General features: G+C 42.8%; 1 protein-coding gene across 7 annotated transcripts in view; it reads left to right on the forward strand.

Moving 5' to 3' along the window:
• Positions 1-22,686, forward strand: part of SSBP4 (single stranded DNA binding protein 4) — a 58,406-nt gene that overhangs the window by 13,315 nt on the left and 22,405 nt on the right. For 6 of the 7 annotated variants that reach the window (XM_087952563.1, XM_087952564.1, XM_026670969.2 and 3 more), the window contains exons 2-6: positions 1,435-1,507; positions 5,488-5,549; positions 14,788-14,872; positions 20,412-20,498; positions 22,527-22,610. In XM_087952563.1, the coding sequence (XP_087808689.1) occupies positions 1,435-1,507; positions 5,488-5,549; positions 14,788-14,872; positions 20,412-20,498; positions 22,527-22,610 (391 nt within the window). The remainder of the gene's footprint in view (positions 1-1,434; positions 1,508-5,487; positions 5,550-14,787; positions 14,873-20,411; positions 20,499-22,526; positions 22,611-22,686) is intronic. The other variant, XM_087952566.1, reaches the window with a different exon arrangement.

The following is a 22,686-nucleotide window of genomic DNA, read 5'->3' on the forward strand; positions in this document are numbered from 1 at the left end:
GGAAGCTATCAAGGGCTATATGCACATAATGCATATTTGTCAAAGGAACTTCAGTACGATGTATGAACTCAGAAGATTGAGCCAAGATGATGTGAGAAAGATTGAAAGAAATACACAGTTACTCTGGTTAGTTGCTACTAAAGCTGGCACTCTGTTTACTCAGACTTTTGATTTCAGCACTGGGCAATGTAGATGAGCCCAATTGCTTTATATCTCACTTGAAAATTTCCTAAAAGCCGTGGTTTATTGGAGTTTAGCTGCAAGATTAATGGAGCTTGATCTGATCTTGCAAAATAATCCAAAACTGATCATGGGGTGGACGATGCTGTTAATTCTTTGCTACCAATGCCTCTTCAAGAACCTTCCTGATCTGCAGCAGTGCTGAGGGGAGGCCTTTTAATTTATTTTTATTTATACGTTTATTTAAAACGTGCATATAGCTGTTTATCTTATATTGAACTCTGGGCTGCTCCCAATCAACAATTAATAATAAAACAACATAATATCTTATTAAATCTATTAAAACCATGTGCATTTAAAAACTTGCCGCCAAAGTTAAATTTCCATCATACAGTTCCTCATTAAATCTCTCACCCACCTTTCCATATGCAGCATTTGGGGAGAAACCCAATTTTTCAATGCTTTTCGGAAGGCTAGGACAATAGAGGCCTGCCAAACGTCAGGGGGGGAGAATAATCCACAAGGCTCTCATGGGAAAGGCAAAATTCCTGGCTCCCAAAATATGGAAATATTTAGCAGAAGCGTGCCCATTCTATCTTATTTTATTTATTTATTTAGAAAATGTATATTGCGGCCTACTCGCACATGGCAACTCAAGGCGGCTTACAAGGAGCTTACCTGGTAGGACAGGTAGATGTTCTTAGGGAAACTACACAAGAAAAGATTACCTGGCCCTGTGCCATAGGGGGCTTTAGAGGTAATAGCACCTTGAATTGCACCAGTGGTGGGATTCAATTTTTTTTTACTACCAGTTCTGTGGGCATGGCTTGGTGGGCGTGGCAGGGGAAGGATACTGTAAAATTTCCAGTCAGAGGTGGTATTTGCTGGTTCTCTGAACTACTCAAAATTTCCACTACCAGTTCTCCAGAACTGGTCAGAACCTGCTGAATACCACCTCTGAATTGCACCCAGAAAAATACTGGGAGCCAATGCAGCTCACCCAACAGAGGTGTTACATGGGTAAACCTGGGCATATGTCACTGTGTTGAGGTGGAGTTCCTAAATATTTACAGTCAATCAGTTCATTGTTTTGACTGGCAGTCATAACAAATAAGATAAAACCTGCATAGAAGTGGCCAGACAGTTATAAAATACATTAAAATGTACAAAAATCAGGAAGAACATTAAGCCAGTGTTATTGCAGCAAATATGTCCTTAAGTAAAGTATTGGAATTTTTTTTCTTTTTCTCCCAGGTTGGCACTGTATGTGTATGAATATCTCCTTCATGTTGGGGCTCAGAAATCTGCACAGACTTTCCTCTCAGAGGTAAGAATAGGAACCAAAGTTTGGGGGAGGTGAGCAGAGGGAGGAATATCCATTGACGCGCACCTCACTTTGGATGTGATCATTGTAGATAGGATATATTTTCTTTAAAATTGGAGGTTCTGGAGAGAGGATTCTAATAAACGACAAAAAAATACAAAGTTTTGGAAGTGCTTTGTTCCAGGCAAGGTTTGTAATCTCTTTTTAAAAATATTTTTCAACACAGACCAGAGGTCCTCATACTGTAATGTGATTTGTAGTAATTAAAATAAAAAATTAAGTTTCCCTTGAGTGGTTTTCTTAGCAGCATTAATGAAATGATTTGACACTGGCTTCTTTGGGAATGTTGCTTTGACATTTCAATTTAGCTCTCAGTGTTATATCGCCTGGTGGTCTCCCATCCATTACTAAATAAGTCAGAACTTTAACTGTCAAGGTGTTAAGCCAGGTGTGGCCAATTAGTAGGCTAATTTAAACATATGTTTGTATTTTCTTATTTTTTCCTAGTTACATATTTTTATTCAAGCAATTCCTTTGTGTCTTCAAAGCATCCCTTGGGGATAGAGGAAAGACAAATCCGAATAAAATGTTAAAACAGAAATGTATAATTGAAAGGTACCAGATGACAGAGCTGGGTAAAATGAATTGTTCTTCTATTTGCTCCAATTTATCTTTTTGATTCAAGTCTCTCAGAAACACAGTTCGCACACTATTACTACTGCAAAATCTTAATAACACTGAATTTGCAATCCAAAGAGTAATCCCCTTGAGCAAAGAGTAAATTCGCAAATAAATTGGGAGAAAAAAAATATTCCTTGAGAATCTTAACGCAGTGATAGCTTAAGAATGTCGTTAGTGATTCAAAGGAAAGAATTCTCCAAGGACAGAAGTCTGATTTGGTACTTCCACGCCCACTCTCTTGCGAACAAGATGCCAGAGTTTATCATTTTAAAGAACAGAAGAATAGTTCTCTTGGATCAAGCCTATGTCCATTGTAGTCCTGCACTGTGTTTCCCGTAGAGGCCAACTAGATGCATCTTCGGTGCTCCTATGCAGAAGATGGAGACATATTTCTCGCACTGTTGTTTTTTTTGCAGAAGGAGTTTTCTCCCAACCTGGAGAGAACATTGAGTGATTAAAGAGCCTGTCCTCCATTAATTTATTCAATCTAAATTGTTAACAGATAATCAGAGTTGGAAGGGACCTTGTAGGTCATCTAGTCCACCCCCCCCCACCCAAGCGGGAGACCCTACACTATTTCTGACAAATGGCAGTCCAATCTCTTCTTGAAAGTCTCAAGTGATGGCGCTTCCACAACTTCCGAGGGCAACTTCTGTTCCATTGGTTGATTGTTCTCACTGTCAGAAAGTTTCTCCTTATTTGCAGGTTAAATCTCTCCTTGTTCAGTTTCCATCCATTATTCCTTGTCTGGCCTATAGGCACTTTAGAAAATAGCTTGACCCCTTCCTCCCTGTGGCAGCCCCTCAAATATTGGAAGACCGCTATCATGTCTCCCCTGGTCCTTCTCTTTCCTAGACTAGCCAAGCCCAGTTCCTGCAACCGTTCGTTGTATGTTTTAGCCTCCGGTCCCCTAATCATCCTGGTTGCTCTTCTCTGTACTTTTTCTAGAGTCTCAACATCTTTTTTATAATGTGGTGAACAAAACTGGATGCAGTACTCTAGGTGTGGCCTTACTAAGGCTTTATAGAGTTGTATTAGTACTTCCCTTGATCTTGATTGTATCCCTCTGTTAATACAATTTAGGATTGCATTAGGTTTTTTGGCTGCTGCTGCACACTGCTGGCTCATATTTAGCTGGTTGTCCACTAAGACTCCAAGATCCCTCTCACATTTACTGCTATTGAGCCTGGTTTCACCCAGTCTATATGTGTACTTTTGGTTTTTCTTGCCTAAGTGTAGGACTTTACTTTTGTCTACATTGAATTTCATTTTGTTAAATACGGCCCAGTGTTCTAGTCTGTCAAGATCCATCTGGATCTTGAGCCTATCTTCTTGGGTGTTAGCTATTTCTGCCAGCTTAATATCATCTGCAAATTTGATAAGTTCCCCTTCTATTCCTTCATCTAAGTCGTTAATGAAGATATTGAAGAGTACTGAGCCTAAGACGGAACCTTGTGGCACCCCACTGCTTACTTCCCTCCATGTAGACTTAGACCCATTAAGGACTACTCGTTGAGTACGGTTTGCCAGCCAGTTGCGAGTCCATCTAGTGGTGGTGCTATCTATTCCACTTTTTTCTAGCTTACTAAGAAGTAGGTTGTGGTCTACTTTGTCGAATGCCTTGCTGAAATCTAAATATATTATGTCCACAGTATTTTGCTGGTCTACTACTTTAGTCACTGTGTTGAAGAATGAAATAAGATTGGTTTGGCATGATCTGTTTTTAACAAACCCGTGCTGACTGCTAGTTATTACTTGTTTCTAGATGTTGGCAGATCTGTTTTTTTATTATCTTTTCCAGTATCTTCCCAGATATTGATGTTAGGCTGATTGGCCAATAGTTTCCTGGGTCTGTTTTTTTCCCCTTTTTTGAAGATGGGAACCACATCAGCTCTTTTCCAGTCCTCTGGTAGTTTCCCAGTTCCAGGATTTTTGAAAGATATGGTGCAGTGGTTCTGAGATGACCTCTGCCAGCTCCTTTAAAACTCTGGGATGTAATCCATCAGGCCCCGGTGATTTGTTTTCATCAAGATCAGACAGGTGTTCTCTTACTATTATTTTGCTTATTTTAACTTTTATTTCTGGTCTGTCTTTTACAGTTATGTTTTTGGTGGGTTGAACTATGGTTTCTTTTTGTGTGAAGACAGATGCAAAGAATGAGTTAAGCAGTTCTGCTTTCTCCCTGTTACCTGTTACTTCCTTGCCATCTTCTCTCTTTAGTGGACCGACTGTTTCCTTGATTTTTTTCTTGTTATTTATATGTTGGAAGAAACTTTTTTTATTATCTTTGACTTTTGTTGCAAGTCTTTGTTCGTTCTGAGCCTTTGCTATCCTGACTTCGTCTTTGCAGATTCTGGCTATCTGCTGACATTCTGCCTTAGTTGTATGTCCTTCTTTCCATTTTTTGTACTTGTCCTTTTTTTCTTTCAATTTGCCAGAGAGATCTTTGTGTAGCCATGCTGGTTTCTTCTTGGATTTCTTGTTTTTCTTTCTCAGTGGTATTGTGCTGGTCTGGGCTTCTATGATCATACTTTTTAGAGTTTCCCAAGATTCTTGGTTGAATCATGAAGTAGAGGTTGAATCTCTCCTTGATCAGTTTCCACCCATTATTCTTTGTCTGGCCTTCAGGTCACCTCCACTATGATGCTGCCCCATTGGCAGAGCCAGGTCTTTATGCCCTTGTGAAAAGTAAGGAAAGATGGGCCCAACCTCACATGGGAAGAAGGTGGGGATGGTGGGGGCAGCAAGTTGTTCCAAAGGTCAGCTGCAGCAGCAGGGATGACCTTTCTCCTGGATCCCGACAGGTAGAACAATCAGGCTGATCTGGCCTGTAGAATGCCTCCTCTGCTGGCACAGGTGGGACAGGCCAATTCCAATGGGATGAGACCAGCCTGGGAGCTCATCCGGGCATTTGGTATATCTGAGCTGCATTCCAAACAGCAGAACCACTATTTTTAGATCTCCACAGATATTCCAGTTGCGCTTGGTGTACTGGATGTGTTTCAACAGCAGTTCCATGCTTTCGTTTGTTTCTTTCACGTGTGCAGCATAGTCAACTGGCACTAAAGGCCATTGTGTAAAAACAGAACATTTCCATAAAGTGGTACCTGATAGTTTAAATCATACATGACTTTTGTGTTTAGCTGCCTAAAATCTATAAGATACACCCAAAAGTGTTTGGGAAGCAATTTTTTTATGGTCCAGTTGAACTCTGGGTGTTGTAGTTCTGCCCCTTTTGGAAGTGGTAAATTGAGGAAAGCTGGTCTTACCTCTTTAACTGGTACTTTATTACTTCTCCCCAGATCCGGTGGGAAAAGAACATCACCCTGGGAGAACCACCTGGCTTCCTTCACTCCTGGTGGTGGTGAGTAGCATCCACAGTGTTCTCAATGGGATGGTGGGTGGAATGCATTGTCTAGATCAATCTTTTTCTACCTTGCAACTTTAGGATGGGTGGACTTCAATTCCGGGACACAAAAGTCCACACATCTTAGAGTTGCCAAAGTTAAGGAAGGTTAGTCTAGTACATGGGTGTCAAACTCAAGGCCCACGGGCTGAATCCCTCCTGTGGAGTGCCTAGATCTGGCCCACCCTGGAAACAGCGAAGGCCCAGCCCACAGTACCTCTGCCAGCAAAAACAAAGCTCGGGAGAGCCATGCGTGGCCCTCCCGAGCTCCATTTTGGGCTGTGACAGCCTACTGCAGTGCCCTGCCAGTGAAAACGGAGCTCGGGAGAGCTGCGCAAGCTCCATTTTCGCTGGCAGAACATCTGCAGGAGGCCATCGCAGCCAAAAACGGAGCCTGGGAAGGGTGCCCCTGACACGAGTGATGTCGGCTGGCCACACCCATCCCGGCCTTGCCCACCTGGCCCCCAAGGTCAAACACAACCCTGATGCGGCCTTCAATGAAATCGAATTTGACGGTCCTGGTCTAGTAGATGGATATTCCCTTGATTATTCAGTGTCAGTCTTTCCAAATACACTACTCTACGGGTGTCTGGACATCACCTACCATAATTCCTAGCCAAAACTGTTTGGAGAGGACAGATTCAGGAAGGTGGGTCTGTGAACATAGGAGGCTATTTCCTATCAGCTCAGCTCATCAAATTTGTTGTTGGCTCTTCTGAATGATGGAAAATTTCCAGGATCTTGGATCGGAGGAGATTTTTCCATTACACCCTGGTGGAGATCTTTTTAAGGGGATATATGCTGTCAGATATTGAACTCAGAAACTTTCTCAGATAAAGAATCTGTGCACTTACTGAACAAGTTTCCTTTCCTCTTCAGTAACACCATTGGTATTTGAGAACAAGAATTTCCAATGACAGATCGAGCCATGAACAAATCAACACCAACAGACGTTACATCGTCTAACCCCCACTGATACATGCCCCTTACAGACCTCTTAGGAATGGGGTGAGGTCAATAGTGGATAGTTTGAGGTTAAAGGATTGGCCCTTTAACCTCAAACTATCCACTATTGACCTCACTCCATTCCTAAGAGGTCTGTAAGGGGCGTGCATAAGTGCACCATCGTGCCTACTGTCCCAGTCCTATTGTCCCCATTTCTTCGTACCTATTTCCTGTATTCTTACTCATGTTTATACTTTTACCTATATTATCTTGTAAGTGACAAATCAAATAAATAAAACAAATAAATTCACCCTATCCTGCTTCTCAGAATGTAGTAGCCTCACTTAGTAGCTTCAGTTGGGACTAGCGACTCCACTGCCAAGTGACACAGTTGTTAAGTGAAATATCACGTGGCTGAGTCAGACTTACAACATCATTTCTGCTGCAATCATTAAGCAAATAATGGTGAAATAATGGTGAATCCTTAAACACAGCATCATGTGACCTGCAACTTATTGCCAGCATCCCCACTTATTTTCTTTGTTGGAAGCCAGCAGTGAAGCTTGCAATTGGCAATCATGTGATTGTGGGACTCTACAGCGGGTGTAAAATGCACACTGGTTACGCCTGGAGACGTTGTAACAGCTCTTAATTTTGAGGACTGGTCACAAGCCTGCTTTTTTCAGCGCTGTCCTAATTTCTGACAGTTGCTAAACAAGACAGTGGGTAAGAGAGGACTATCTGTATTCTCCGCTGGGCTCAAGAGCCAGTTTGCTATACTGTTAAGGTGCTTGGCTACAAAACAGGACACTGAATTTTAGCTCTGCCTTAGGCAGGAAAGCCAGCTGGATGACTTTGGGCCAATTGTTCCCTCTCAACAACTCACGGGTAGTTGTTGTGGGAAAGACAGGAGGTAGAAGTATTAAGTATGGATGCTACCATGAACTGACCAAATTAAAAATAAATAATAATAAAGAGGAGGGAGGGAGGGAGGGAGGGAAGGAAGGAAGGATCAATCAGCATCCTGAGACAGAAGTGATATTCAGCAGGTTCTGACCAGTTCTGGAGAACCGGTAGCAGAAATTTTGAGTAGTTCGGAGAGCCGGCAAATAACCACCTCTGACTGGAGATTTTACAGTCTTTTTCCCCTGACACGCCCACCAAGCCACGCCCACAGAACCGCTAGTAAAAAAAATTGAATCCCACCACTGTCCTGAGAGTATCTGCAATCCCTCAAAAAACAAATATGGAACAGGTTTTAACTTACTAGTCCTTCATGCAGTTTGAAATAGAGCATGTGGGAAAACCTGAGAAGCTGGGGATGATGGCAGAAAAGGTGGCATCGAGGTGCCAAGTTTCATATAACAGAGGTAGCTCATGGAATCTCTCTGTACACAGATACTCACATCCGGGCCTACCACACCCATCTCTATTTTTTTCCTGCCCTTCTGCAGGAGTTTGCTGGCAGAGAAAATAGGGTGGAGAAAGTTCCCGGAAGGTAGGGAAGTTTGGAAGAGGCGTTTGACTGGGGAAGGGTGCACGTGTGCACGTCTTTTTCTGTGTGTGTGTGTGTGTGTGTGTGTGTGTGTGTGTGTGTGTGTGTGTGTGTGTTCTGGATTTCTGCTCTTTCAACCCCAACCTTAAAAGTCACCCCCTCCTCCCAATTCTTGTTGTTGGCTTCAGGCACAACTGGAACACATTCAAGAGCTTTCCCCCCTCAATGCACACTCCTTCCCGGAAACCCCCCTGTCCCTGTCCGTTGCGGCGTCTGGCTCCAGCTTCTACACATGGATGTGATTTGGAGGAATCCAGAGGCAGAATATTCCAGGGACCTAACTGGGGGTGGCGGCAATGGAGATCTGGCTTGATAAGTGTGTCTCCCCCACTCCTCAACCTTTGGCTCTTATCACAGGGAAAGGGCCTAGAAAAAAAAAGGGGGTGTGTGTGTTTCCCTGTGCAGTGGGAAGAGAGTCTGGAGGGAATGATGGATTAAGTGCTGTACATGCCCCCCCCTCCCAACTACGCTGACTCCCCCTGCCCCAGTCTCAAAACTTGGCTGGCTCTTCAGTTTTAGACGGATGGGCCTGTTTAGAGCATCTGCCTTCTTCCAACCGCCTTCCCTCTCTCCCTTCCACCACATCCCCCTTTTTTTTCCAAGGGGCTGATTTTGTTTTATTATGTACGCGATCGTGCTGCAGCTACGTTTTCTGCACTTTTTTTCCTCTTTGCATCTTCCCCGTTTTTAAAAAAAGTACATGCACAAATTCCTTTTCTTTGTTTTCCTTCTTCTCTCTTTCTTTCTTTCTTTCTTTCTTTCTTTCTTTCTTTCTTTCTTTCTTTCTTTCTTTCTTTCTTCCTTCCTTCCTTCCTTCCTTCCTTCCTTCCTTCCTTCCTTCCTTCCTTCCTCCTGTCTTTCTTTCTTTCTTTCTTTCTTTCTTTCTTTCTTTCTTTCTTTCTTTCTTTCTTTCTTTCTTTCTTTCTTTCTTTCTTTCTTTCTTTCTAGCCTTCCTCTCTGTTTCTCTCTGAATCTTCCTTTTTGGTGGCATAGTTCTCTATTGCCCTTCATGAGAATCAGAGTTTGGGATCAAGGGACACTAGAGCAATAAGATTTGGCAGCATCATGGTATAATAAGAGACAGTTCATTAAAAGTGTCAAAAATGCACAGATACACTGTTGAAATGACTAGATTTTCCTTTATCTGCCTGATGTCATATGCATTGCAAGGTATTTATCTTCCTCCTGGCATCTAATTTATTGTTTGTGGCAAAATATATACAGTATTTGGTTTAAGGGATTAAGCATTGTAAACTCAATTACTTACATACAAAGACACATGCACATAGGTATGTATGTCTGTATATATAATAGACAGTAGTTAACAAAATATAGTTTTATTACATGCCAAATCTTCATTGGCAGTTCCTCAATTATTGATTCTCTGTTCAAGAATATCTACAGTATATTCTCATTCTTTCTCTCCCCCTCTCCCTCCCCCCCCCCCCCAATTGATTCTAGATAGGATCAAAAGGGAACTCAACTACGGAAATGGAATTCAGGTAGTCCTCATCTAATGAGTGTCTTGTTTAGTGACTGATTACAATGGTGATGACTAGGTCTTTGCGGGTCTGTAAAGCAAAGGAAAACTGAAGATCGAAAGCACATTCATGGTTTCATTTAGCAACCACTTTGCTTAACAGCTGAGTTGCTGGTTCCAATTGTGGTCACTAAACAAGAATTACCTTTATTTTTTCAAACCATTTAGGAAGGATGAGATCCCATCTATCGATCACTCTCAATAGATGAGATCAATCAAGAGTGAAAGGCTTCTTCTGGTAGTGTATTCCGAGCACTAAATGCTGTTCTGTACAGCAAAATGGCATCACATATATATTCAGACATATTTTGTATTATGCTTTGTGGAGCAACACCAGGATATTTGGGCAACAACTTGTTAGAATTAAAACTGCTTCTCCTGTGTGGTTCTCCAAAGAGGATCTGTTGCAGGAATGCTTTCCTTAGAAAGTACGGGCCTTATTGACCATGTGATAGGCCTTCTCAGTGGTGGCCCCCATATTAGAAATACTTTCTCTCAAAGGTACAGATGTTTCTGAACTTGCTGGCATTTTGTAAACAAGTCAAAGTAATTTAGTTTCAGTACATGTTCAATGGTTAGGTTAGATTAGATTAGATTAAATATTTGCAGATGTTTTTGGATTATGTTCTTTAAATTGTTTAAATTAAATTTGCATTTTTGCTCTGTTTTTATTGTATCCTGCCCAGAGAATCAGGACTGGCTCAAGTGATAAATATTGTAAAATGAATCACATCTCTTTTTTTTTTCAAAAGCACACGGGAATAAAAGCAGGCACAGAAACCCCTTTTTCCTGCTTGCAATTTGATCAGTCTTCATTGGCAGCATTAGCCTTCTGGGTGATAAATCCAAAATTCCTCTCCTCCCACTGCCCCATGTCATTTTAAGTGACGTGAGCTTTCGAGATAGCCTATCCTTTAGGTTATTGTGATCCTTGTTACTGCAATAAGAAATGGAAAGAAAGAGTTGTCTTCCTTCTAGCAATCTCATTTGGTATATATGAAATTACAAGTTGCTGCATGCACTATTTTGTCATTTTGGTCATGAACACATTTATTTCAAGGCAGGTACATATTTGTTTCAGCAGAATCCCAGCAAAACAGCTGATAGTCTAGGAAATGAGCCCTGCAAAATTCAGTGAAGCCACCTCAGAGTAACATGCAAATGGTTGCAATAATCTTGGGCTCGTATACCAGGAAGTAAGCCCGGGTGAATTTAATGGGGCTTCCCAGGCATCGTATGTGCTAATCCCCCACTAACTCTATTTGGATAATAGAGCTAATTTTCAGGATTGGAAGTGGGACTGATTTTGTTTTGCAACCGAGAAGCAGGATGGTAATATCTATGGAGATTCTCAGTCATCCACTTCATGGTTGTCTCAAAGGTGCTTTTGTCAAGAGGCAACTGGACTTTCTTGTTTTTTTCTTTTGAAGACGTTTCGCTTCTCATCCAAGAAGCTTCTTCAGCTCTGACCGAATGGGAATCCTTCCATTCCCCACCATCCGGTCAGAGCTGAAGAAGCTTCTTGGGTGAGAAGCGAAACATCTTCAAAGAAAAACCAGAAAGTTGTTGCCTCTTGAAAAAAGCACCTTTGGGACAAGATGTTAATAGTTGTCTAGCTAGCACATCGTTTTGATCTTGGGCATCAGTCCCTGTTCGCCTTTCTTTTTCAGAAATAGTTCAGATTAGTTCAAAGTTCATCTTTAGGAGACATGGGTGGCATATAAATTTAATTAATTAATTAATTAAACCTCATTCTAGTGTACCTCCCCCCCAAAAAAATTTTTTTTACCTGCCCATGGGGGCAGAATGGCTTGCTCATACCACACCTTAAGTGCAGGTTAGGGAAACAGGTTTTGTGTTACAAGCGATTCCCAACAGAAAAACAAAACGATGGCTCAAAAGGACAATGGATCCTACAACATATTAAGACAGTTGCTGGGTTTTTCCACAATAGGATGCAATTGCAATTGGTCCAGCCCCATTTAACCGTCGTTTGGTGTAATTTATGAGCAAGTCTTCCTCAACCTTTTAAATTTACAGCAAGAATCATGGCCAAAGCAAAGTCTGCATGTATAAATCTACAGATACATATGCTTGATGGCGAGATAGAAATTCCAGGTCCATGGCTAATTTTCCTTGTCCCTCTAAACATTCTTGGCAACTCTGCATTCTTGGCAGACACTATGGGGATAGTTATGCTCCTCTCTCTCCCCCACCTCCGCTAAGACAGAAAGACCACAAGGGGAGAGGCCCCACGCAGCAGCGGAGATCACGTGATTCCTCTCCCATGGGGCTAGGGGACTGCTTCCCAGAAATCCAACAAGCAGCCTGATTTATTGGAGGCTGGAACAAGCAAGGAGAGGATCCAGGCTGCTGGGCTTAACCCTTCAGAAGCTAGAGGGAGAAGGTCAAAGGCATGTGAAGTGGGCATTTGGCCACTGGGTGGCTTGGGCATCTGCACAGCTACAAAAAGACGGATCCTCATCCAAAGACAGAGCCTTGCTTTGTTAGCGTTTGGGTGGGAGCCCATGGTGCCCGCATCTATAGCTCATGACCCTGGCCAGGAAGTTTGATATCAGCCCAATAGTTCGGTTGGTTGTGGTGTCCTTTGTAAACCTGTCTGACCTGCTGGATTACAAGATGGAGTTGGGAGAAATAGATGAGAGTATGTATCTTCAAAGGGAGGGATGAAATTTCATTTCATTCTGAAATGACATTTCATTCTCTTAACAGTAGCTGACTGCCCAGCTTCTGCATCTGGTAGCTAAGGGGCAGCTGGTGGTGTCTTCTGGCAGTTTCTGCACAGATATTCTTTTTCTGGCATTCTGATGTGAGATGGAGAGTTGTTTTTTCTGGCCCAAACAAAAGCTGTATGTCCCCTTTGGGTAGTACAAGACAGTCCTATGCTCTGGAAAAAAAATCAGCTTTCACTTTATGTATTTAAAATTAAATGTAAGTAATAATACTTTCCAGCCATTTATTTAATCATTCTGTCCTCCTGTTGCATTAAAAATTAAAGTTAGATAATCATTCTGGAGATGCTGAGGATCATAACTCCCTCCCTCCCTCCCTTCTTTCTTTCTTTTCTTTTTTTCTTCCTTTACTTTGTTTCTCTTTCTTTCTTTCTTTCTTTCTTTCTTTCTTTCTTTCTTTCTTTCTTTCTTTCTTTCTTTCTTTCTTTCTTTCTTTCTTTCTTCTCCTTCTCCTTCTCTTCTTCCTTCTCCTCCTCCTTCTCCTTCGAATTAATGATAGAAACCACTCATGTCCCTCATGGAGTGCTTTCAGTGACATCACAGCTCCAGTGACTCACTTTTGATTTAAATTCTGCTACAGAATCACCAATTGGAGGTATTTTGACCTCAAAACTACTGTCTACCCAGGGCTGGTGTCAGTTCATGAAAGCACTATGTTTGCTGGACCACGGTCATCTGTAGGAGTTGTCAAAAAAAATCAAGATGGTGGCTCTACTCTCCTAATTGGAACCCTGTTCCTTTTTTATGTACGTCATAGTTTCAGTCTTGACTTTTTTGCCCTGCCCTGAGGATGCCCCTGACCTTTCATTAAGCACAATTCTCAGTCTAGTTGGCTACATTCTAAAAAAAAATTCTTAAGGAGATCAGTTAAAGCATTTAGCGTTCAGATCCCATAATGAGCTGTGTTAGGTTTAACATTTGGGGTAACAGGGCACGATGTGAGTCATTCCATTTGCTTAGGTTGGTTCGGTATATTTCTGAGTCTAGAAAACAGATTACATAGGAGGTTGTGTGTGTGTGTGTGTGTGTGTGTGTGTGTGTGTGTGTAAAGGATATTGTCATTGTGGGAACAGAGCTGTTCCTCAGGGATAGCCAAAAATTAGGAGACTGATAGCACCCTTTTAGACGAACAGGTTTTGTTTTAACAAAATACATTGGTCTGAAAAGGTGCTACCAGATTCCTTCAGATTTTAGGAAGTTGTGTAAACTTTTAATTTGCAAAAATGAGTCTGGAGAAAGATAATCTCTGTTGGGTTACATTGCCTGTAATTACAAACATTTGCTTCTGTGCCTTGGTTAGCTGATAATCTTGGTTTGGTTCCAATTTTATGTGGAGGCTCCACATCAAGGCCTTAGCATTTCAGTTAAAGCTGCTGGGAGAAGCTGCTCTTCCTGGAACTTGAATCAACATTCTTGATCAGAGCTGGGCAAATCAGTGATCTAATCTGTGAAAGCAAATAATCTACCTGCCACCAGTCCAGATTTCTTCTAGGATCTCCTAGTTAAGTTATAGATGTCTAGCATGTGGTTTTCTAGAACTTTTTCTTTCAACAGCTTCGCCATAGCCAGGGAAATATGGCAACATTTGGAGGACCACAAGTGACACTAAATAAATTTGGATGCAAAGAAATCATGGAGATCTTTAAGTTCTTTTTATCCTGGCATCTTTTTCCTAAAGTTCCCAAATCCATTGTGATGACCCGGGGTGTGGCACAAAGGCAACACAGTCACATAAGTAAGAAGAGTTCCTTTAATACCTCCCAACTTTGCCCCCCAATGTCCAGGTTACTTTCGACTGGAGAAAAAAAACTCTCCCAAGAACAGTCTTTAAGTGGAGAAAATTCAGTCCAAAAACAAAATACATACAAACTGTAAATAAAAATCCACACAAACCATGCTGCAGCAATTAACTTGACAGGGCAGGATAAGGAATTGCAGTCTTGAAAGGCTAACAAATCACACACAGTTGGGAAGATGTCAGGAACCCAGATAAGCCCCGACAATAACAGATAACTCCCGATTTGCATCCAACAAGTTGCTGTGCGCAGCTTTCCTTTTTAAACACTGTGTTCCCAGCTGCAGCTAATGAAGGGAATCAGGGCCCTTTTCTCTCCCATAAGCCATGCAACTCATGTTGCTCCCTTCTCCGTTCCTCCCTGCATGCCTAGGATAAAGAGAGGGTGGGCCTGGGTCTTCCTCTGAATTCCCTCTGCCTTGCTCTACCTCTCCCCTGCTCTGCCCAGCCAGACTTTATCCTTCCCCAGTTTCTTCCACAGCCAACAAAGCCACACTCCCACTCCCTGTCAGCTGCTCGGCCTCCCCTTCTGAATCAGATTCTGACAGGGGCATGACATCCATATTAATGATGCCTCTCTTTCTTCTTGTTCCCTTGCTATCTCATAGTGTGTTTTGGGACCTGTACTGTGCAGCTCCTGATCGGCGAGAGACCTGCGAGCACTCAAGTGAGGCCAAAGCTTTCCATGATTATGTGAGTATAGTCTGTGAGGCTGATGCCAATCATGTGTATGGTCGTTCAGATGCTGTGTGATTTGGACTTTGGAGGGCCTCCTCAATGAGACCAAAGTGAATGTAGTGAAAGAGAGGTGAAAGCAATTTGAAGAGAGGTGAAAGCATTTCACTTGGGGATATTCAAGGTGTCTGGTTGAAACAACCCATAAACGAATTCTATTTCAGCCATATTTTGAGCACAAGGGACTTTGCTCTAGCCTGATGGTCGTGATACCAAACTGCAGACATCCTACCAATCCCAACATGGATGATGTAGGAGAAGTATCAGAGGAGACATGATAGCAGTATTCCAATATTTGAGGGGCTGCCACAGAGAGGAAGGGGTCAAGCTATTTTCCAAAGCACCTGAAGGCCAGACAAGGAACAATGGATGGAAACTGAACAAGGAGAGATTCAACCTAGAAATAAGGAGAAATTTTCTGACAGTGAGAACAATCAATGTAAGAGCTTGCCTTCAGAAGTTGTGAGAGCTTCATCACTGGAAGCTTTCAAGAAGAGACTGGACTGCCTCTGTCAGAAATGATGTAGGGTCTTCTGCTTAGGCAGGGGGTTGGACTAGATGATCTACAAAGTCCCTTCCAACTCTGTTAATCTGTTAAGGCAGTACAATCAAACACCAGTCAATCCTTGATCACCGCTCAACATTTCAAGATGATTTGCATGCATATTCTTTTGTTCTACAGCCCAATAACCATTCACCTGGAGTAAATAATAGTGAGTCACACCTGAAGGTAGAAATGCCCATCATGATGGTGACTGATCAGGACAGGGCAATGAATGAGAGCTTCCCAAATGTTTCTCTACCATTTATACAAAATCTGCCCTGGTTCTAGAAAAAGTAGCAACCCAGCACTTTTTCTCATAGCATCTGATTAGATGTCAGTATTTCACAAGCAATATAAATAAAAACCTCCAGACACTTTTATATAATCAGTAGCAACTTGTAAGTCTTTAAGTCAGGGTTTCCCAATCTTGGTACCTCTAAGACACGTGGACTTCAATTCCCAGAATTCCCAACTCAGATATGATTGCCTGGGGAATTCCATGTATCCTAAAATTGCCAAGATTGGAAAACCCTGTTTTAAGTTAAAGAAGTAATTCTACTTTGGCAGGTTGATCAGCAGTTATTCAATGTAGTCAATATTATAATTAATAAAAATTTCATATTCAGAGGTAGTCTACTATGTGTGTGCGTATGTGCGTGCACGCGAACACATATGCCCTCGAGTCAGCCTTGACTTCTGGCAACTTCCTGGACAAATCTTTGCAGTTTCCTTGGCAAGATTTCAAAAATGATTTGCCATTGCCTTCTTCCTAGGAATGAGAAAGTCTACATCTAAATACCAGTCATTAAGAAATAACTAATAGAGGTAGGCTGTCCCATTGTGCCCTGTTAATGGGCCAGCTGGTATATGAATGGCTGTTATTCATTATATAAAATTGAACCTCCATGTTCCTAAATAGTATATAGTTAAATACAACATGTCTGTGAAGTTTTTGAATGTTTCTGCCGCCTTTTTGGAAAGCTTTTAAATCATGAGTGTCTAACCTTTTGGTTTGTCTGGGCCACACTGAGTGAAAAGGAGTTGTCTTGGGTCACATGTAAAATATATAATATAGTGAATGTACACAAATAACAAACTTCCTTCAATTTTTATCTTGTGGGGCCATATTACTAGCTGTCCAGGGTTGCATGTGGCTCGTGGGTTGTGGGTTGGACACACCTGTTTTAAATTGTAGTCTAAAAGGTACTTTAATTTTTACATATAAGATTTAAATCAAGGGAAGGACTGACTGCTATAGTGTCAGTATAAGAGAGTCATTTCCTCTCTGTCGAGAGTGAAATGCAGTTATTTCATCGTCGATGTTCAGCTCTTCTACAATAGTCTGTATCTGAGGAAGAAAAAGAGCAGAACAGCCTCTAATTAGAAGCTAAGCTAAGCAGGCATTATTAAATACATTATTAAACACAGGTTTAGCCCCAAGACTTCGAAGATAAACAGACAGTAGTAAAACCAAAGAATTGAACAAGATCCAATTATTTATTTGTTTCAATCCATAATTGGATTCATTAAGGTATAACATTTTGATTCAGTTAAGAGGAAATGAGAAACGAAAATGCTTTCGTTTAGAAATAAAAATGCACCAAAATATGCTTGCATTCAAATTCAGTCTAATTGTCTATAAAATTGGGAGGGGGGAGAGGGGGAGAAAGAGAGAGAGAGAGAGACAGAAACAGAGACAGAAGAGAGAAATTACATTTTAATTTTCTAGACTCAAACCCTTCTCTTATTCCTTCTTCTGTGTGTGTGTGTGTGTGTGTGTGTGTGTGTGTGTGTGTGTGCCCCCCTCCCATCACTCCCCTGGAGAATATGCTTTGGATCCTTTGTGAGGGAAAAATTGCCTAAGAGGAGTCATGCGGCGTTTGCTTCTGCTGTTTTCCTTGCTAGGTGGCCACGCGGTGCTGTACCACGCATCCAGCTCTCCTCCCTGCCTGTTTCCATGGGAACCGCATTCTTTTTGGACCACCTTTCTTCTGACACATGCTGAGGCCAGCAGCCCTTGCCCTTGCCCACCTCTCCCTCTGCCCACAGGCCAGCAGGGGTTAACTGTCCTAGATGTTGCCCACAAACTGGCCGTGTGCCACTTATATCAATATTTCAGGGAGCGCTGCAGGAGCTCTCTGCATAGCAAATGACTAATGTTCAGTGATGGAAATACACCTCCCCACACACACACACAGTCCTCAACAACCTGCATGGCCATAGAGTACAATGGGTGGCTGGCTGCGTTCGCTAGCTTATCCTTCCAGCCTGGCCATATACAGGTAGTCCTTGACTTACAATAATTCGTTTATTGACTGTTCAAATTTACAATGGCATTGGAAAAAAGTGACTTAGGACCGTTTTTCACACTTACGACCATTGCAGCATCCCCATGGTCACATGAACAAAATTCAGATGCTTGGCAACTGACTAGTATTTACGACGGTTGCAGCATCTCGGGGTCATGGGATCCCCATTTGCAATCTTCTGACAAGCAAAGTCAATGGGGAAGCCATATTAACTTAACAACTCTTGTTACTAACTTAACAACTGCAGTGATTCGCTTAACAAATGTGGCAAGGAAGGTCATAAAATGGGGCAAAACTCACTTAACAACTATCTCGTTTAGCATCAGAAATGTTGGGCTCAATTGTGGTCATAGGTCAAGGATTACCTGTATTAATCTGGGGGAAAGGTAGCAGTATACATTAAGTATGATACAGAGGATAAGATGCTGGATGACAAATAGGAAAAGCCAGGTTTTAAATCTGCCCTCCGTCCTGGAAGTTCATTGGGAGGCTTTGAGTAGGCACACTGAACCCCATCTACATTGTTTTGTGTGGATAACAGGGAAGGCAGATCCATAGGTGCCTTGCCTTCAACTCCTGGACAAAGCTGGGTATAAATCTAATGAATGATTGTTCTTGTTGATAGCCAAGCCAAATCCGATCTCCTTCCTGCATGATCAATATGGTGTTCAAGTGGTTCCAAAAATTCCTTGGAATGTAAAATAATCCTCAGTTTTTATGTTCATAGAGATTGATTCTGAAAGGACCACAAAAGCGTTTTTATGAAGTCTTAACAAGATTTGGAGCAAGCCTCACAATATTCTGGCCGTTATATGTTTTAAGCACACATGCTTAAAACACATTCAAGCACAGAGTGTCACCTAAATACCAGAAAACTTTCTCTGTTTCTGAACTAGTAGACGTAGACTAATTATTGTGGTTGACACATCTCTGTGGCCTAGCATGATTTGTGAACTGAAATCATTTGATATATTCAGCAACTGCAATTAAGCAAATCATGGCTTCATGTAAAACTATTTAGGGCCAGCAAAGGAAGCTCATCATGTATGTGTAGCCAAATAGCCTAGATGTCCATCTGCCTCTGAATAAAGCCTTGGTTGAGCTGAACTAAAATCTTGATGAGAGAGAGAGAGGAAGATTTGTGTGGTATTTTTTCTGCTGGGCTTCCAGATTGATTATTTATCTGATTACTGCCAGCATGAATGTCTGTGGAGGAGAGGGGTCAAAAAAGTTAAGGTGGCACCCACAACCGTGCAGTCAAAGCCCCACTCTATACATTCAGGTAAAAAAACGGATCGGGTTTTGTTTGCACAGTTATGGCCGCCATCTTGACTTTTTGACACCTCTTTTCCAGCGGACATGCTGGCTGACAGCTTATCCTTTCAGAAATGGATCTGGAGGCTTTTTTTGATGGGGACAAATATGCAGTACAATATTTTTCTACTCTGTTCTCTCATGTTTGCTTTGATTTTAATTTATTGCCTGAATTCCTTGCCGTTGAGCCTCAGTTGGTATTGGGGGAAGTGGGTGTTTTCTGACTGAGTTTATCCCCAGAGCATGCATTTCAGAGATTTAAGTAATATCAGCTTTCAAGGCAGCCATTTTGTGAGCCTGCCTACGAGGTCTTTCCAGGCACTGAAAGATGACGGACTCCTGAAATTTTAGGGGGTTAATTAAGTCCATGAAGGGCAGATTATAAAAGGATTAAACGTCTGGAAGGGGAAGAACTCTAAGTCAATGATGCGGAGCTCCACATACGAAATTCCTCCAGGGAGAATTGTTCTCTGTTTGCTTGCCTTCTCCAGTTTGGCCTATTTGGGGCTTTTCCAGTTAACAAGGCCATGTTGGCTGGCATCTGGTGGAGGAGGGATTTTGTAGTCCCAATGTGTCTGAAGGGCACCAGGTTGCAGACATCAGTTGTCTGTTGCCTAAGTCCATATTCCCTGCCAAAGATTGTGCCTGTCCTTTCTCCTCCCCGCCCCCCGCCACTCATATAAGGGATAGGTTGTACAGCTGTGGGGCAGGGAAGGCAGCCAAGAGCTATTTTGAACTCTGACTTGGTTTTTCCTTGTTCTCTAAGCCAATCCCAACCTCCCCAGCTTGGAGGAAGCACTAAATTATTTGGAAATGGCAGCGGGGAGCAAAAATCCCGGGGCCATCTTCTCTGCCTGCCTTTCGAAGCAACAGCAGCAGTGTTGAATACTGTGTTCTAGCTGGCCTCCTGTGGAGATGGGGGGGGGGGGCTGCAGTCCTTCACCACCTCCCTCTAAATTAAAACCACTTGGAGTGGAGACAATGCGTGAGGGGCCAGGCTGGAAAAAAAAAAGGCAGAAAATTCCTGCCGTCTTAACAGCTCCCCCTGGAGCCAAGTTGGCTCCCAATGAATGCCTGCCTTGAATCAGAAAATGCAGCTAGATCGTTCGCTCACTCCACAGCGCACAAATCTCACAAATCTCAACTCTGGCTGCTGTGGCTCAGAAAGTCCTGAAAAAGAACTTCCAAGTCCCCACTACTTGCAGATCTTTTCTCTGCCGCCCAAGACTCTCAGCCCTGCTGGAGTGGCTGGTTGTGCTGGTCCACAATGGGCTGGGCAGGGAAAACATGAGAGTCCATCAATTCTGACCTCTTCCCCTCTTCTCCACAGAGCTCCGCAGCTACGACCAGTCCTGTGATGGCCAACCTGCCGCCCAATGAAGCCATCAGTGGGCCTATGTTGTCAGGCTTTTTCCAGGTGGGAATTGTGTCATGCCCCTGTCAGAATCTGATTTGGAGGGGGAGGCCGAACAGCTGACAGGGAGTGGGAGTGTGTCTCCGTTGGCTGTGGAAGAAACTGGGGAAGGGCAAAGTCCAGCTGGGCAGAGCAGGGGAGAGGTAGAGCAAGGCAGAGAGAATTCAGAGGAAGACCCAGGCCCACCCCCTCTTTATCCTAGGCATGCAGGGAAGAACTGAGAAGGGAGCAATGTGAGTTGCGTGGCTTATGGGGGAGGAAAGGGCCCTGATTCCCTTCTTTAGCTGCAGCTGGGAACACAGTGTTTAAAAAGGGAAGCTGTGTGCAGCAAGCTGTTGGGATCAAATCATGAATTTATCTGGTATTGTTGTGCCTTATCTGGGTTCCTGGCATCTTCCAAACTGTGTGAGTTTTGCCGTGCTTTCAAGTCTGAAAGTCCTCCTCCTGCCCTGTCAAGTTAATTACTGCAGCTTGGTTTGTTTGGATTTTTAGTTACAGTCTATATGTACCTTGTTTTGGACTGAATTTTCTCCACTTAAAGGCTGTTCCTGGGAGAGTCTTTCTCCAGCCAAAGGTAACCTGGACATTGGGGGCACAGTTGGAGATAACAAAGGGACTCTTCTTACTTATGTGACTGTGTTGGCTTTGTGCCATGTCCCGGGCCATCACAAATAGACTAGGAAAGGGACCATTGCTGAACCCTAAGCATCCTGCAGAACTTGCCATCATCTTGGTAGAGCCTCCATGTTCAAAGGCAGTCTACCTTTGACACTGTCAGAAACTTGGTTGGGAATGTTTACCTTATAAATAGTCCTTGACTTAACAACCATTCATTTTAGTGACCGTTCACATTTACGGTGGCCCTGAAATAAGTGACTTGCAGCCAGTCCTCGCACTTATGTCTGTCACAGCATCCCCATGATCGTGCATTCAAAATTTGGATGCTTGACAACTGGCATGTATTTACAACATTTGAAGCATCCCAGGGTCATGTGATCTCCATTTGCTTCTGACAAACCTGGTTAGTGGGCGGAAGCTGAATGCATTTTACAACCGATGTGCTTAATGACCACATGATTCACTTAATAAAAGCAGTAATTCATTTAACATCTATTGCCAAAAAAAAAAAAAGGCCATAAAATTAGGCGTGCATCACTTAACGACTGCCTTGCTTGGCATTAGAACAGGCCTGGCAAACTGGTGGCCTGCGGGCCGGATGCCTCACACACAGGCCACTCCCACACCGGCTCCGCAAAGGTAAAAAACATCATCGAGTTTGACACCCATGCATTAGAAATTCTGGTCCCAATTGCGGTCGTAAGTCAAGGACTACTACTAAAAATGACATACTGCATGAGTTGAACTGTGTGTAATTAGCAGGGCCTTCTTGTGCCTCTAAACCAGGGGTCTCCAAACTTGGCAACTTTAAGACTTGAGGACTTCAACTTCCAGAATTCTCCAGCCAGCTCTGCGGGCTGGGGAATTCTGGGAATTGAAGTCCACAAGTCTTAAAAGTTGCCAAATTTGGAGACCTCTGCTCTAAACAGAGGCAGTTATAAGTAGCAATGGAAGAGACTATTTGTAGCTCAGGTTTGAACTGTGGCAACCCTGCGGTTATAAGATTGGGAGCTCTGGTAGGTGTCAGTTGAGAGACAGAACAGGAAGACCTGTGTTTCAACATAACATTTCCTCTTGCATCTTGTAACAGAAGCTCGTTTGCTAATGGATCCCCATACCATTAGGGCAGTGTTGCTCAACTTTGGTGATTTTAAGATATATGGACTTCAACTCCCAGAATTCCCCAGCCAGCCATGCTAGCTGGTGAATTCTGGGAGTTGAAGTCTACACATCTTAAAGAAGCCGAGGTTGAGAAAAACTGCATTAGGGAGTAATCCCTAATACTTGTCCCTTTCTTGTAGCCCCAGGCTTCAGCATGCATCCCTGTTGCTTGGATTTATGCAAAATTACCGTGGAACAAGAGAATTAGCCACAGCTGTCTCCCCATAATTACATTTCTGCTTTTTCCCTAAGGGACCACCTGGCTCCCAGCCATCCCTACATGCTCAAGCTCCCATGCACAACCCCAATGCGGCAATGATGGGACCCCATAATCAGGTAAGACCAGAGAAAGAGGCAGCCTTTTGTAACTGGCATTGGTCCCAACTGTGCTCTGCTATCTGACCTCATTCTT

The sequence above is a fragment of the Notechis scutatus genome, chromosome 1 (genome assembly GCF_049901735.1).
Source record: "Notechis scutatus isolate UNSWTSFEM ecotype Mainland chromosome 1, rNotScu1.2, whole genome shotgun sequence".
Lineage (NCBI taxonomy): Eukaryota > Metazoa > Chordata > Lepidosauria > Squamata > Elapidae > Notechis > Notechis scutatus.